Source organism: Heptranchias perlo, chromosome 1 (assembly GCF_035084215.1).
Source record: "Heptranchias perlo isolate sHepPer1 chromosome 1, sHepPer1.hap1, whole genome shotgun sequence".
In the NCBI taxonomy this organism is placed as follows: Eukaryota; Metazoa; Chordata; class Chondrichthyes; order Hexanchiformes; family Hexanchidae; genus Heptranchias; species Heptranchias perlo.
Genome location: NC_090325.1, coordinates 42,795,209 through 42,808,371, shown reverse-complemented (window position 1 = coordinate 42,808,371; position 13,163 = coordinate 42,795,209). Strand labels below are relative to the sequence as shown.

At 43.9% G+C, this 13,163-nt stretch overlaps 1 protein-coding gene across 2 annotated transcripts in view; it reads left to right on the top strand.

The window, feature by feature from the left end:
* The window catches only part of LOC137325809 (ciliary neurotrophic factor receptor subunit alpha-like), a 258,914-nt gene that overhangs the window by 104,990 nt on the left and 140,761 nt on the right, over nt 1-13,163 (top strand). For both annotated transcript variants that reach the window (XM_067990936.1, XM_067990947.1), the window contains exon 3: nt 5,396-5,635. In XM_067990936.1, the coding sequence (XP_067847037.1) occupies nt 5,396-5,635 (240 nt within the window). The remainder of the gene's footprint in view (nt 1-5,395; nt 5,636-13,163) is intronic.

The window sequence follows — 13,163 nt, the reverse complement described above, 5'->3', positions numbered from 1 at the left end:
AATTGTTAATATAGATTGTAAAGAGTTGGGGACCCAGCACCGACCCCTGCGGAACACCACTGACTACTGGTTGCCAGACCGAGAATGTACCATTTATCCCAACTCTCTGCTTCCTGTTAGATAACCAATCCTCCACCCATGCCAGAATATTACCCCCAATCCAGTGATTCTTTATCTTGAGCAATTATCTTATATGTGGCACCTTGCCGAATGCCTTCTGGAAGTCCAAATACACTACGTCCACTGGTTCCCCTTTATCCACCCTGTACGTTATGTCCTCAAAGAACTCAAGCAAATTTGTTAGACATGACTTCCCCTTCGTAAAGCCATGCTGACTTTGTCCTATTAAATTATGTTTATCCAAATGTTCCGCTACTGTCTCCTTAATAATAGACTTCTAAATTTTATCCACCACAGATGTTAGGCTAACTGGTCTATAATTTCCAGCCTTCTGCCTACTACCCTTTTTAAATAAGGGTGTTACATTAGCAGTTTTCCAATCTGCCGGGACCTCTGCCGAGTCCAGAGAATTTTGGAAAATTATTACCAAAGCATCCACAATCCCTATTGCCACTTCCCTCAAGAGCCTAGGATGTAAGCCATCAGGTCCAGGGGATTTATCCGCCTTGAGTCCCATTAATTTACTGAGTACCAATTCCTTAGTGATTTTAATCGTATTTAGCTCCTCCCCCCCAAGAGCCCCCTGTTTGTCCACTGTTGGGATATTCTTAGTGTCCTCTACCGTAAAGACTGAAACAAAATATTTGTTCAGCATTTTTGCCATCTCCATGTTTCCCACCATTAATTTCCCGGTCTCATCCTCTAAGGGACCTACGTTTGCCTTAGCCACCCTTTTTCTTTTTACATAATTGTAGAAACTCTTGCTATCTGTTTTTATATTTTTTGCTAATTTATTTTCATAATCTATCTTCCCTTTCTTAATCAATCCTTTCGTTACTTTTTGCTGTCTTTTGAAGACTTCCCAATCTTCTATCCTCCCACTAAGTTTGGCTACCTTATATGTCCTTGTTTTCAGTCGGATACTATCCTTAATTTCTTTACTTAGCCACGGATGGCTGTCATTTCTTTTACACCCTTTTTTCCTCAGTGGAATATATATTTTTTGAAAGTTGTAAAATAACTCCTTAAATGAACACCACTGTTCATGTACCGTCTTACCCTTTAAACTATTTTCCCAGTCCACTTTAATCAATTCCGCTCTCATACCATCATAGTCTCCTTTATTCAAGCTCAGTACGCTTGTTTGAGAACCAACCTTCTCACCCTCTAATTGGATATGGAATGTAACCATGTTATGGTCACTCATTCCAAGGGGATCCTTAACTAGGACATTATTAATTAATCCTGGCTCATTACACAGGACCAGGTCCAAGGTTGCTTGCCCCCTTGTAGGATCAGTTACATACTGCTCAAGAAATCCATCCCTAATACACTCAATAAACTCTTCCTCAAGGCTGCCCTGCCCAATTTGATTTGTCCAGTTAATATGATAGTTAAAATCCCCCATAATTATAGCTGTTCCCTTGTTACATGCCCCGACTATTTCCTGATTAATACTTCTTCCAGCAGAGTTGCAACTATTAGGAGGCCTATATACTACGCCCACGAGTGTTTTTTTCCCCTTATTATTCCTTATCTCTACCCAAACTGTTTCATTATCCTGATCCTTTGTCCCAATATCTTTTCTCTGTATTACAGTGATTCCTTCCCTTATTAACATAGCCACCCCACCTCCCCTTCCTTCCTGCCTGTCCTTCCTGATTGTTAAATACCCTTGCATATTTAATTCCCAGTCGTTGTCACCCTGCAGCCATGTTTCTGTAATGGCCACAAGATCATACCCATAAGTAGTTATTTGTGCCGTTAACTCGTCCATTTTGTTACGAATGCTACGTGCATTCAGATAAAGAACTTTCAAATATGTTTTGTGACACTTAGTTCCTAATTTTTCCTTTTTTAACACTTTACCTTTTACTCCATACCTTCTGTCCCTTCCTGACACGCTTTCCCCTGTCTCCCTGTTCAGGTTCCCAACCCCCTGCCACAGCTTTGATGCTGGGTTAATCGCCTTACGCCTTCTAGTTTTCATTTTATCTGTCGTGCCTAAAGTACACTTTCTTTCCGCTGCTCTACGCTTTTCCCTTTCACTTGTTCTTGAACAACTGTTTGCACTATTTGTATTGTAGATTTCCCCTGGGTCTTCCCCTCTCTCGCTGCTCTCAACTTTATTCCCTTCTGACTCCCCGCTCAGGTTCCCATCCCCCTGCTACTCTAGTTTAAACCTTCCCCAACAGCACTAGCAAACACCCCCGCGAGGACATTTGTCCCGGTCCTGCTCGGGTGTAATCCGTCACGCTTGTACAGGTCCCACCTTCCCCAGAACCGGTCCCAATGTCCCAGGAATCTAAATCCCTCCCTCCTACACCATCCCTGCAGCCATGTATTTATCCTGTCTATTCTCCTATTCCTATACTCACTAGCACGTGGCACCGGTAGTAATCCTGAGATCACTACCTTTGAAGTCCTGCTTTTTAATTTATCTCCTAACTCCTTAAATTCACCTTGCAGGACCCCATCCCTTTTTTTACCTATGTCGTTGGTACCAATATGGACCACGACTACTGGCTATTCACCCTCCCCCTCCAGAATGCCCTGCAGCCGCTCCGTGACATCCTTGACCCTAGCACCAATCATTTTTCCACGGCCCATAAAAGTGTGCTTTCACATTAAAAAAAAATTAGCTTTATTGGAAAACTCAACTGGGAAACATTTCTAATACTTTTAATTATTGACATTTATACACAATTTTTATTCTACTGTATTTACTGGGGAATCCATAATGATATGCCATGAGAATAAAAAATAATATGGTAATTTAACATGCAAAAAAATAAGTGATTTATATTATAGATAACATTTTCAATGCTTACAGGAGATGAGGTGATTTTTCTAAGAAATCATGGGGGTAATTTTCAGTTTGGATGCAGGCAGAAAATTGGCAATTGTGAATCAGCCGCCCATTATACACCCGAGCTGATTTTCCTCTCCACTAACTTCAATGGTGGATAATGGGCGATCGATTCGCAACCCCCAGTTTTCCGTCAGCGCCTCATCTGAAAATTACCCTCCATGTGTTGTAGTATCTGAAATCAGAGTCCTGACTTAAATCGGAGTGGGAGTCATGCAGGCTTATCTTTTTGGGCCACTTCTGGCCCTAGTTCCTCTTCCTGCTAGTGCGGCAGGCCTCCGGCTAAATTTACAGTCGGGCCCTGATTATTTCATCAGAGCCCGATCTGCATATTTAAACAAGGACCACGCTGGCTTCGAGTGGGTGTCCCTCCCGCCTGCTTAGAAGAGCAGGTTAAAATTGGAACCCACGGGACGACATCGAAATCAGTGTAAATCAAAAGGGTGATTTTAACTGCCCGTCAACCCGGTTTCTGCTGGACAGAAAGAGTTAAAATTGGCCCTCAGATTTTCTCTTATGAGCTCTCAGTATAAGTACACAGTATGACAGAATAATTAGGGGACTTTCAGTACCATTCAACACAGCAATATGGAGACTTCAAGGTGATCTAAATGAAAATTTTCAACAACATTTAGGGAATTGACAAAACTGATCTGAACAAATTGTTCACTATGGCAATGAGTTCAAATACCAGAATACGCCAGGAGTAAGAAGGGAAGTCTGGCAGAAGCTTTTCAACCAAAGACTAATTAAAGCATGGATGCAGTCACCAGTAAAGGAGACTGAAGTGTATAGTATAACTGAGCTGAAGAAACAATTAAGGCATGTTTCTGAAGAGATTCAAGGATGTGGTGAACTTATAAGCCATATAAGTGGCTTTGATCTATAAAAAAGGGAACAGACTTGATGGGCCTAATGGCCTTTATCTGTTCCTAAAAATTCTTACATTCTTGGTCTAGTCTGAGTTGTATTAGCTCTTGGCACAGCCACAGGGCAGGATGCCTAAGATGGTGGAACCTTAGCTAGATGGTTTGCTCCTGTAATAACAGTACCTCCCATCACACAGTTCTATCACTGGGAGACATTCCAGAGATGTAATAACCCATGCTGTGAAATATGGAAATGTGAGAGAAAGATTTTAAAATTCTTTTATTTCTAAATACTCTAATTACATTTCCAGCCCAGATGTTATGTGCTGAAGTCTTAAACATACCAGTTCACATCATTAGTGCAGCCCTTAACAACAGTAGGCTTCACAATAGCCACCTGTTCTCCTAATGACCTCATTCAAAATGGAGTATGGGAAACTAGCTTTTAATTATGCCCTTGACATTTCTTTCCTCCTCTGACAGGTCCCTAGTAAGATTTAATCAAACTGCCTGCTTTTTCTGGCAATTTTTCACTCAAGAGGCTAAATCATAGTCTCTGCATCTCCCAGTTTCCAAGTACTATTCTGAAAATAACCCTTTAATCTCTATCACTGATTGCTCAAGCTCAATAAGCTCCTGATACTATTTGCCACTGCAGTGTAAGATTACATTTCAAAGCTGCTTCTTAATGAAATCCCAATGTAACCCTGCAGTGTGGGAGCTAGTTAGGAAGGAAGGAGGGGAAGAAAGAAAATAAAAGACAGAGACAAGCAAAGGGATGAAAGAATGACATGAAGAGTGGAATAAAACAAGAGAAATTAAAAAATAAAGAAGTAGAGTGAATGTGTAATAAATAGTTAAGCGGAAAAAACACTAACCAGTTCTTGCCACCAAACATGCACAAAGAAATTCATATATTATTGATCATCAAACTTGCTTCGGCTTCCATTTTGCTATTCCAATGAATTTTTTGAGAATGTTAAGAAACAATCTTCATGAACAGAGTTTCAGCATTATCAGTACTGTATCAGCATTATATTCAATGACTCAATGGGGACATTCTTCACAGTATACAGATCAGATTGCTGGTGATTAAAGAAATGATGTTCAGTGGGGAAGTACTCTGGCTATTGTTATACTAAGCCATACAGACCAGGTTCAATCCCCAGTCTTAGATAAGATAACGGATCTTAGTAAAGATGCTCCAATTGGCTTTAGTGCTAAAGAGTGCAAATATGAGGCAGGGATCCTATCCTGAATCCTACCAGTGATTCCTGCAGCAAAATATATACTTGGATGAGGAAAGGATTGGACCTGGGTATCCTGCTTTCCATTGTCACATAGCCTGCCAACACTTCCTCTCTAGTTTCAGACATGAAGAATGGGCACCTGGATGAGGTATCCGTGAGCAGTTGGCACCAGTAGAAACAGGCCCCAGTATAAGTCAGTAACTTCAGGGGAGAAAATAGGAGCAGGGTGGGAAAATTCCTCACCTCTGTATCTATGGTAACATCATGAATATTTTCTCTAATTTCAGAAAGAAAAAAATACTACAAAAGAATTGGCAGCAATGTAACCCTGCAGTGCGAGACATCTGACAGTCATACTTCAGTAGTATGGAGATTTGATGGGCAAGTGATAACCCACAATGAAGGCCAGCTTCTTCAAGGCACCAACCTCACCATCAGAAACATAGGTTCATTACATACCGGAACCTATAGCTGTCATGAGAAGTCCAGCGGAAACTTGATGAATCAAATAACAATCCTTGTTGGAAGTAAGTACTTTTTAAGTGTTTATTTTTTAATGGAATCGATCAAGATATCGCACCTTTGAGGAAACAACCTACTGTGTCCATAAATAACAGTGGAACAGTGTGATTGAAAAGTCTTAAAAACAGGCTTACCGTGGGGGTGGCGGGGGGCGCAGGGAAGCAAGTCTGTCAATGGTACACTAATAACCTCAGCAGCAACTGCTGAGTGTGTTGTCATAACTTTCACTTATTATTAGGACAACATCAGCTAAGCACAAAAGTAAAAGGAAACCATGTCAATCCACTTACTTTTGCTTAAACGCACACAGTATTAAACTAGATCCCCTGATGTCTCCAATTACTGGAGATTTTGGGATTCTCTGTGCATTCTACAGGGTAGACGTTTGTTTTTTCATTGAAAACATAAATGAAACGTTAGACTTTCCTTTCAAATGGAGGTGGATGTCACCAGATTGTGTAGGTGTTAAACACAGATTAAGTAAGATTCAGAGCTTTATCTGGCAGTACCTATCCCTTTTCAGCAGCTTTGGGGGGTTAACAAACAGGTTAAAGAACAAAACGGAAAAAAAAATACTGAAAATACACAGCAGGTCTATCAGCATCTGTAAACGGAAAAGGCAGGTTAGTGTTTCGGGTATAGACCCGTTGTCAGAATTGAAGGGTCTGCACCTGAAATATTAATCTATCTTTTCTCTCTTCATCTACTGACAAGGCTGCTGCGTATTTCCAGCACTTTCTGTTTTTATTTCAGATTTCCAGCATTTGTTTTTTTTTTCTTTCTACCTTTACTGTCATTTAAAGAGATGGAATCAAATTAGTTCCCAACCAGAGCTAAATCTATGTTTTTGGCATAAGGAAACAAAAAGGATGAAAAAAGGGGGATGGAATAGGTTACTACAAACAAAATGGGGAGTAAGGTTAACTTTAATATTATTAAAATAAATGACCAGTGGCCTTGAGAGAAATAAAGTGCAGCGGGCACTAGCAATCTAGGATTGTATGAATACTACAGTGTACACGGTCTCTGCAAGGGGAAGTGTGGTCGGACAACTGCAAGGGGGAATGACTAAACTACCCTAAAATTCCATCACATTTGGGGGCAGTAGGTTGTGAAAGATATATGTCCCATCACAGCTTCAGTACTTCATTGGAGTGTCAGCCTACATTACTTGCTCAAAACCTGGGGTGAGTTTTGAAGCCATAATCTTCTGACGCAGAGGTGAAACACTACCAACTGGGACAAGCTGACACTTAAGAGATGCCGGGCCCAATATTAGGAGGGCGGTGGGTTGGCAGTGGGGGGTCGGCTGGGCGTGTGGGTAACGCGCCCCGTGAAATCGGGGTGCTCCACACGCAATCGCAGCTTGATTGAAGGTACTTACCTTTGCTTTCGGGTTTCGCGCTGGAAAGCTGCGCAGCGGGCGGAGTGCGCAGGCGCACATAGGCTGTCAGCTGGAGGAGCCCTATTTAAAGTGGCAGTCCTCCGCTGACAGATGCTGCAGAAAATAGGAAAAATTACAGCATGGAGCAGCCCAGGGGGAAGGCTGCTCCCAGGTTTAATGATGCCTCACTCCAGCTCTTATTGGATGGGGTGAGGAGGAGGGGGAGGACAGAGATCTTCCCCCCTGGCGGGCGGGAGGAAGTGGCCTGCCCCTGCCACCAAGAAGGCCTGGCTCGAGGTGGCAGAGGAGGTCACCTGCACCACCAACACATCGCGCACCTGCATACAGTGCAGGAGGCGCTGCAATCACCTAAGTAGGTCAGCCGAAGTGAGTACACTTACTCATTCCCCTGCACTCCGTCTGCCACATCACCGCCCCCATCCCACATCTCCTTCTGCACTGCCAACACTACTCTATCACATCACTCCTCACACCCATTCAAAGCTCATCCTCATCTTACCTGCACTTACTCACCTCGCCAGTACTCATCCCACCATTACCACTCAACCCAATCCTCATACAATCTCATGGCTCTATCTCATACTCACCCTCTCATGCATCTCTTTCACGGTCAGCCTCACTCAACCTGCCACTACCTGTGCTGCAGCCACAGGGCATGCATCACATATGTGCAGTAGGAAGCGTAAGGCAAACGTGTTGTGAGCATGAAGGGGATGCACAAGGGTGTTTGAGGGTTTGTCATTATTTTAAATTATATTTGATTTCTGATCAACTCACATTACATATTATATTGTCACCACTACTGCCACGTCTTTGCGAATCTTGTCTGGTTTGTGCAATAATGCCCTTTCCTGAGGATCACTATGAAGACCCACACCTGATGCCACCCATTGTGTCACTGCAGAGTGGGTGTAGGTGTATTTGCAGGGCTCTTTTGTGCAGACGACTGAGAGACATCAGCGATGTCCCGGTGGCACCCTGGAAGGATGGGAAGGAGAAGTTGTTGAGGGCAGTGGTGACTTTGACAGCGACAGGTAAGAAGATGGTGCTCGGGCCAGCCGGGAGCAGCTCGGCATGAAGGAGGCTGCAGATGTCCACGACTACATGTCGAGTGACTCTGAGCCTCCGTGTGCACTGTTCCTTAGAGGGTCCCGGAAGCTGAGCCTTCTGCCACGCATCTCTCTCTGCGGTTGGCTTCCCACCTGCTGTGCAGATGGATGTGTCACAGCACTGTGTTGTGGAGCTCCACGTGTCAGAGGTGGACAGCATGGCCGGTGAGGCTGGTGATGCTGTTCGTCCTCCGAGGAGGTCATGACTGCAGGTACGGCGGCCCCCATCCGGAAGATGTACGTTTGAGGGAGTCCGCAAGGTAGGTAAATGTGTCTGCACACCGGGGTAAGTGTACAAGTTTGTGAATTTGATTGTTAGGAGGAGGGTGGTGGAGGCCAAACTTTGTCCAAAGTGACAGAGTGGCCTCCTGCAATGAGTGAGGATCTCCCCCCACCCGCCCCCAACCTGTCAAATGGACCTTTGCAGCTGCCACAGGCTGATGGCTGCAACACGTCCATTTGAACTGGGAGTGTTTCCCCCAGTACGGGAAACAGTCCCAGTTGTTTGCAAAATCCCACCCCTCTTAAAATATCATGTCAATCAGGTCTGCTAATGGCCTGAACTATCAAAATAATTACCTTAAGTGGCCTCCCGCCGGCTTTAATTGCTGGCGGGAGTCCCGCATGCAGGGGCTGCGCGCGCATGTCAGCGCGTCACTGGGGAACCCGGAAGTGGGCGGGTTGGAGCCGGGCTCCGGACTCGCCCCGCGAATCCCCGGTTTTCAGAGCCTCCCCACCACGAACCCGCCGGCTCGGGGGGTCCGAAAATCGAGCCCGTAGTCTATCACAGGTGAATCCTCTGGACAATGTACTTACATTTCTATAGCACTCCTCGTGTACCGAGATATATTTCAGGGTCATAGGAACATAGGAACAGGAGTAGGCCATTCAGCCCCTCGTGCCTGCTCTGCCATTTGATAAGATCATGGCTGATCTGTGATCTAACTCCATATACCCACCTTTGGCCCATATCCCTTAATACCTTTGGTTGCCAAAAAGCTATCTATCTCAGATTTAAATTTAGCAATTAAGCTATTATCAATTGCCATTTGCGGAAGAGAGTTCCAAACTTCTACCACCCTTTGTGTGTAGAAATGTTTTCTAATCTTGCTCCTGAAAGGTCTGGCTCTAATTTTTAGACTGTGCCCCCTACTCCTCGAATCCCCAACCAGCAGAAATAGTTTCTCTCTATCCACCCTATCCGTTCGCCTTATATCTTGCAAACTTTGATCAGATCACCCCTTAACCTTCGAAACTCCAGAGAACACAACCCCAATTTGTGTAATCTCTCCTCGTAACTTAACCCTTGAAGTCCGGGTATCATTCTAGTAAACCTACGCTGCACTCCCTCCAAGGCCAATATGTCCTTCCGAAGGTGCGGTGCCCAGAACTGCTCACAGTACTCCAGGTGCGGTCTAACCAGGGTTTTGTATTGCTGCAGCATAACTCCTGCCCCCTTGTACTCTAGTCCTCTAGATATAAAGGCCAGCATTCCATTAGCCTTATGGATTATTTTCTGCACCTGTTCATGACACTTCAATGATCTATGTACCTGAATCCCTAAGTCCCTTTGGACATCCACTGTTTTTAACTTTTTACCATTTAGAAAGTACCCTGTTCTATCCTTTTTTGATCCAAAGTGAATGACCTCACATTTGTCTACATTGAATTTCATTTGCCACAGTTTTGCCCATTCACCTCACCTAACAATATCGCTTTGTAATTTTATGTTTTCATCTACACTGCTTACAATGCCACCAATCTTTGTGTCATCGGCAAACTTAGATATGAGATTTTCTATGCTTTCATCTAAGTCGTTAATAAATATTGTGAATAATTGAGGCCCCAAGACAAATCCCTGCGGGACTCCACTAGTCACATCCTGCCAATGTGAGTACCTACCCATTATCCCTACTCTCTGTCGCTTTTCGCTCAGCCAACTTCCTAACCAAGTCCGTACTTTTCCCTCGATTCCATGGGCTTCTAGCTTAGCTAACAGTGTCTTATGTGGGACCTTATTAAATGCCTTCTGGAAGTCCATATAAATAGCATCCATTGACATTCCCCTGTCCACTACTTAAGTCACCTCTTCAAAAAATTCAATCAGATTTGTCAGGCATGACCTACCTTTCACAAATCCAAAACAGGGTGAAGAAAAAAACACAGAAAACAGTAGTGGGAAGAAGATAAAATTAAATAAAGAAAGAAGGGGAGATGAAGGCACAGACAAGAGAAAGGATTTTTTGTGGCTATTGAAAGGGAGAGGGAAGTGGCAAGGGGCAAGCTTTGAGGGAAGTTGTTCAGAGGGAACAGTAAAGCAATGTAAGCACTTATTAGATTTGTATCAAGGCTAAAAAACATTACAGAGATATAGGGTACATATAGATACAGAGGTATGATTTTAAAAGGGAAAAACGGGTGGGTAGGGGGTGGGAGGGCATTCGAAATTGCAACCATTTTGGACGTGCCCCCAAGCCACCTCCAACGCACCCACTTCCGGTTTTCACCGGGGTGGGATGAGGGGCTGGCAACCAACCCGCTCCCAGGAGACGGGTTGGTGATTAAAACCTTTTAAGGAGGCTGCGGGCCTCCATTTTTCCAGAGTTTCCAATTTCAACCCCTGGGGTCTGGGATTCCCGGGCCTTCTCCTTCATGCCAAGTGAAAGTTTAGCCCTTTCTCGCCTTCTAACAGGTAATTGCCTATCTAGCAAAGCTTGTGGACCCGGATGAGCAGGAGTGCTTCCCCCAGGCCCAACAAGCCTACCAACAGCGACCCCCCCCACCCCACAACGATCGTGGACCCCCCCAATCTCCTTCCCCCCCCCACAACAATCGCGGACCTCCGCGGTGACCCCCGATCCCGACATCCCTCCCCCCATGACTTATTCCCCCCTGTGACCCCCATGCCCAATGGTACCGCTGTGCCAACTCATGCCACTGTGCCAACCCATGCCGCTGTGCCCCCATACCTGTCAATCAGGTTGGCCTGTCGGACGGCAAACCGACAAAAAAAAGACGTTCTTACGTCAAAATCATAAGGACATCCCGGAAACCCGTACTTCCGGGTTTCCCATCCGCAATTTAACCTCCCTGCCCCCTTCCCGGCTCGGGGTCAAAACCATGCCCATAATATCTGAGATTTTATAATACAGAACTTCACCTCTATTGGATCCTGGCAACCACACCAGCTTGGAATAAATCCAGTTTCTGTAGGAACTAGAACTACTGTTCTATCGCACTGGTGATCAGATTGGCTCTGTTCCATATCTTTGAAATTCTGCTATTGAACACTTTGGTGAACTTTCTGTCATTTTCTTTGACATTGCGACAGAAATTGGATTCCATTTTGAATGATAAAATATTTCTATACTGTATGTTTTTATTCGAATGGTAGCTGAGCCTAGGCACTGGGATAGTTACAATGGGAGCTATAGCTGCTGTATAACTTTGGGTGCAGCAGAAATGTATCTGATGATGCCTGGCCCTTTAAGCTGCTGCAGGCCTATAAGTTATGGAGTTGATGGCTCCACCATTAATTCTTCTCCACCCATCAGTGGACCATCTTAGTATCACCATTTCCTCTGACTCCAGATGGAAGTCCCACAGCTGCTCCATTGCAAAAAGTGTCCCCAAGAAGCTCCTTGTTTTGTGCCAAGCACTTATTTTCTCCTCAAAAACTTTTAACTCTCTATGAAGCTCCACACAGTTGGAAACTTGGATACTGCTCCCATATCTGGTGATGCTTTTCTAGCACTTCTCTGACACTCTTGAAAAGGATACAAGAAAAAGCTTGTCATCTGACAGGTGATCCCTCTCACCTTTCTAGCCTCCAACCTTTCTCCACCATGGATGGGGGTGGGGTGGAGGAACATAACAAAAAAAAATCTTACTAAGTCTGAGTATTTTGTTCAACAATCTTTGGTATCTGATAAATTCTAACTTTAAATCTACAAAGTTTCAGCCTTGACAGGTTATGGTAGCCTTAAGCAAGCAAATTAAATTACAGTCACGTCCACTTACACGCAAACCCAATACACTTAAGCAAATAGACTTTAAATTAATGTTACTGATAAGTGAATAGAAAATGAAATAGAATCCCATTTTCTACCTGAACTTTTGTACTCACTCCTATTAACAGAAACACTTTATTTGTGCATTCTTAGTAAATGGATATCTTTTTGTCCAGATTGCTCATGTTACCACATCTACAACTCAGATCATAATCAGGTTCTGCATGAAGCATGGCTTGTGCTATTTTGAGAGTCTACCAAATTCAGCAAGTTATAAGTAGTAAGAGTTTGAAACAGTTTGTATTTTGGGAAATTTTCCATTGCAATTAAGAACGTACAAGAAATTGTGCTATAGGAAATTCTTTGAAAATAGCCCACAATACCTGCCCGTTCTTTTTAATCACTGAAATTTTAACTTTAAAAGTTTTTTGGCAGGGGTTTTAAACTGATGCTTTTATATTGCAATCAGAGCCCATCCTTGCCACAATTATAGTTTCATAGTAGGTACAGTACAGGAGGAGGCCATTTGGCCCATCGTGCCTATGCCGTTTCTTTGAAAGAGCTATCCAATTCGTACTATTCCCCTGCTCTTTCCCCATAGCCCTGTAAATTTTTGCCCTTCATGTATTTATCCAATTTCCTTATGAAAGTTACTATTGAATCTGCTTCCACCATCCTATCAGGCAGTGCATTCCAGACCATTGCAACTCGCTGTGTAGAAAAATGTTTCCTCATGTAGCCTCTGGCTCTTTTGCTGATCACCTTAAATCTGTGTCCTTTGGTTACCGACCCGTCTGCCACTGGAAACAGTTTCTCCTTGATGACTCTGTCAAAACCATTCATGATTTTGAACACCTCTCTTAAATCTCCCCTTAACCTTCTCTGTTCTCAGGAGAACAACTCCAATTTCTCCAGTCTCTCCACATAACTGAAGTCCCTCATCCCTGGCACCATTCTAGTAAATCTCTTCTGCACCCTCTCTAAGGCTTTGACATCCTTCCTGAAATGT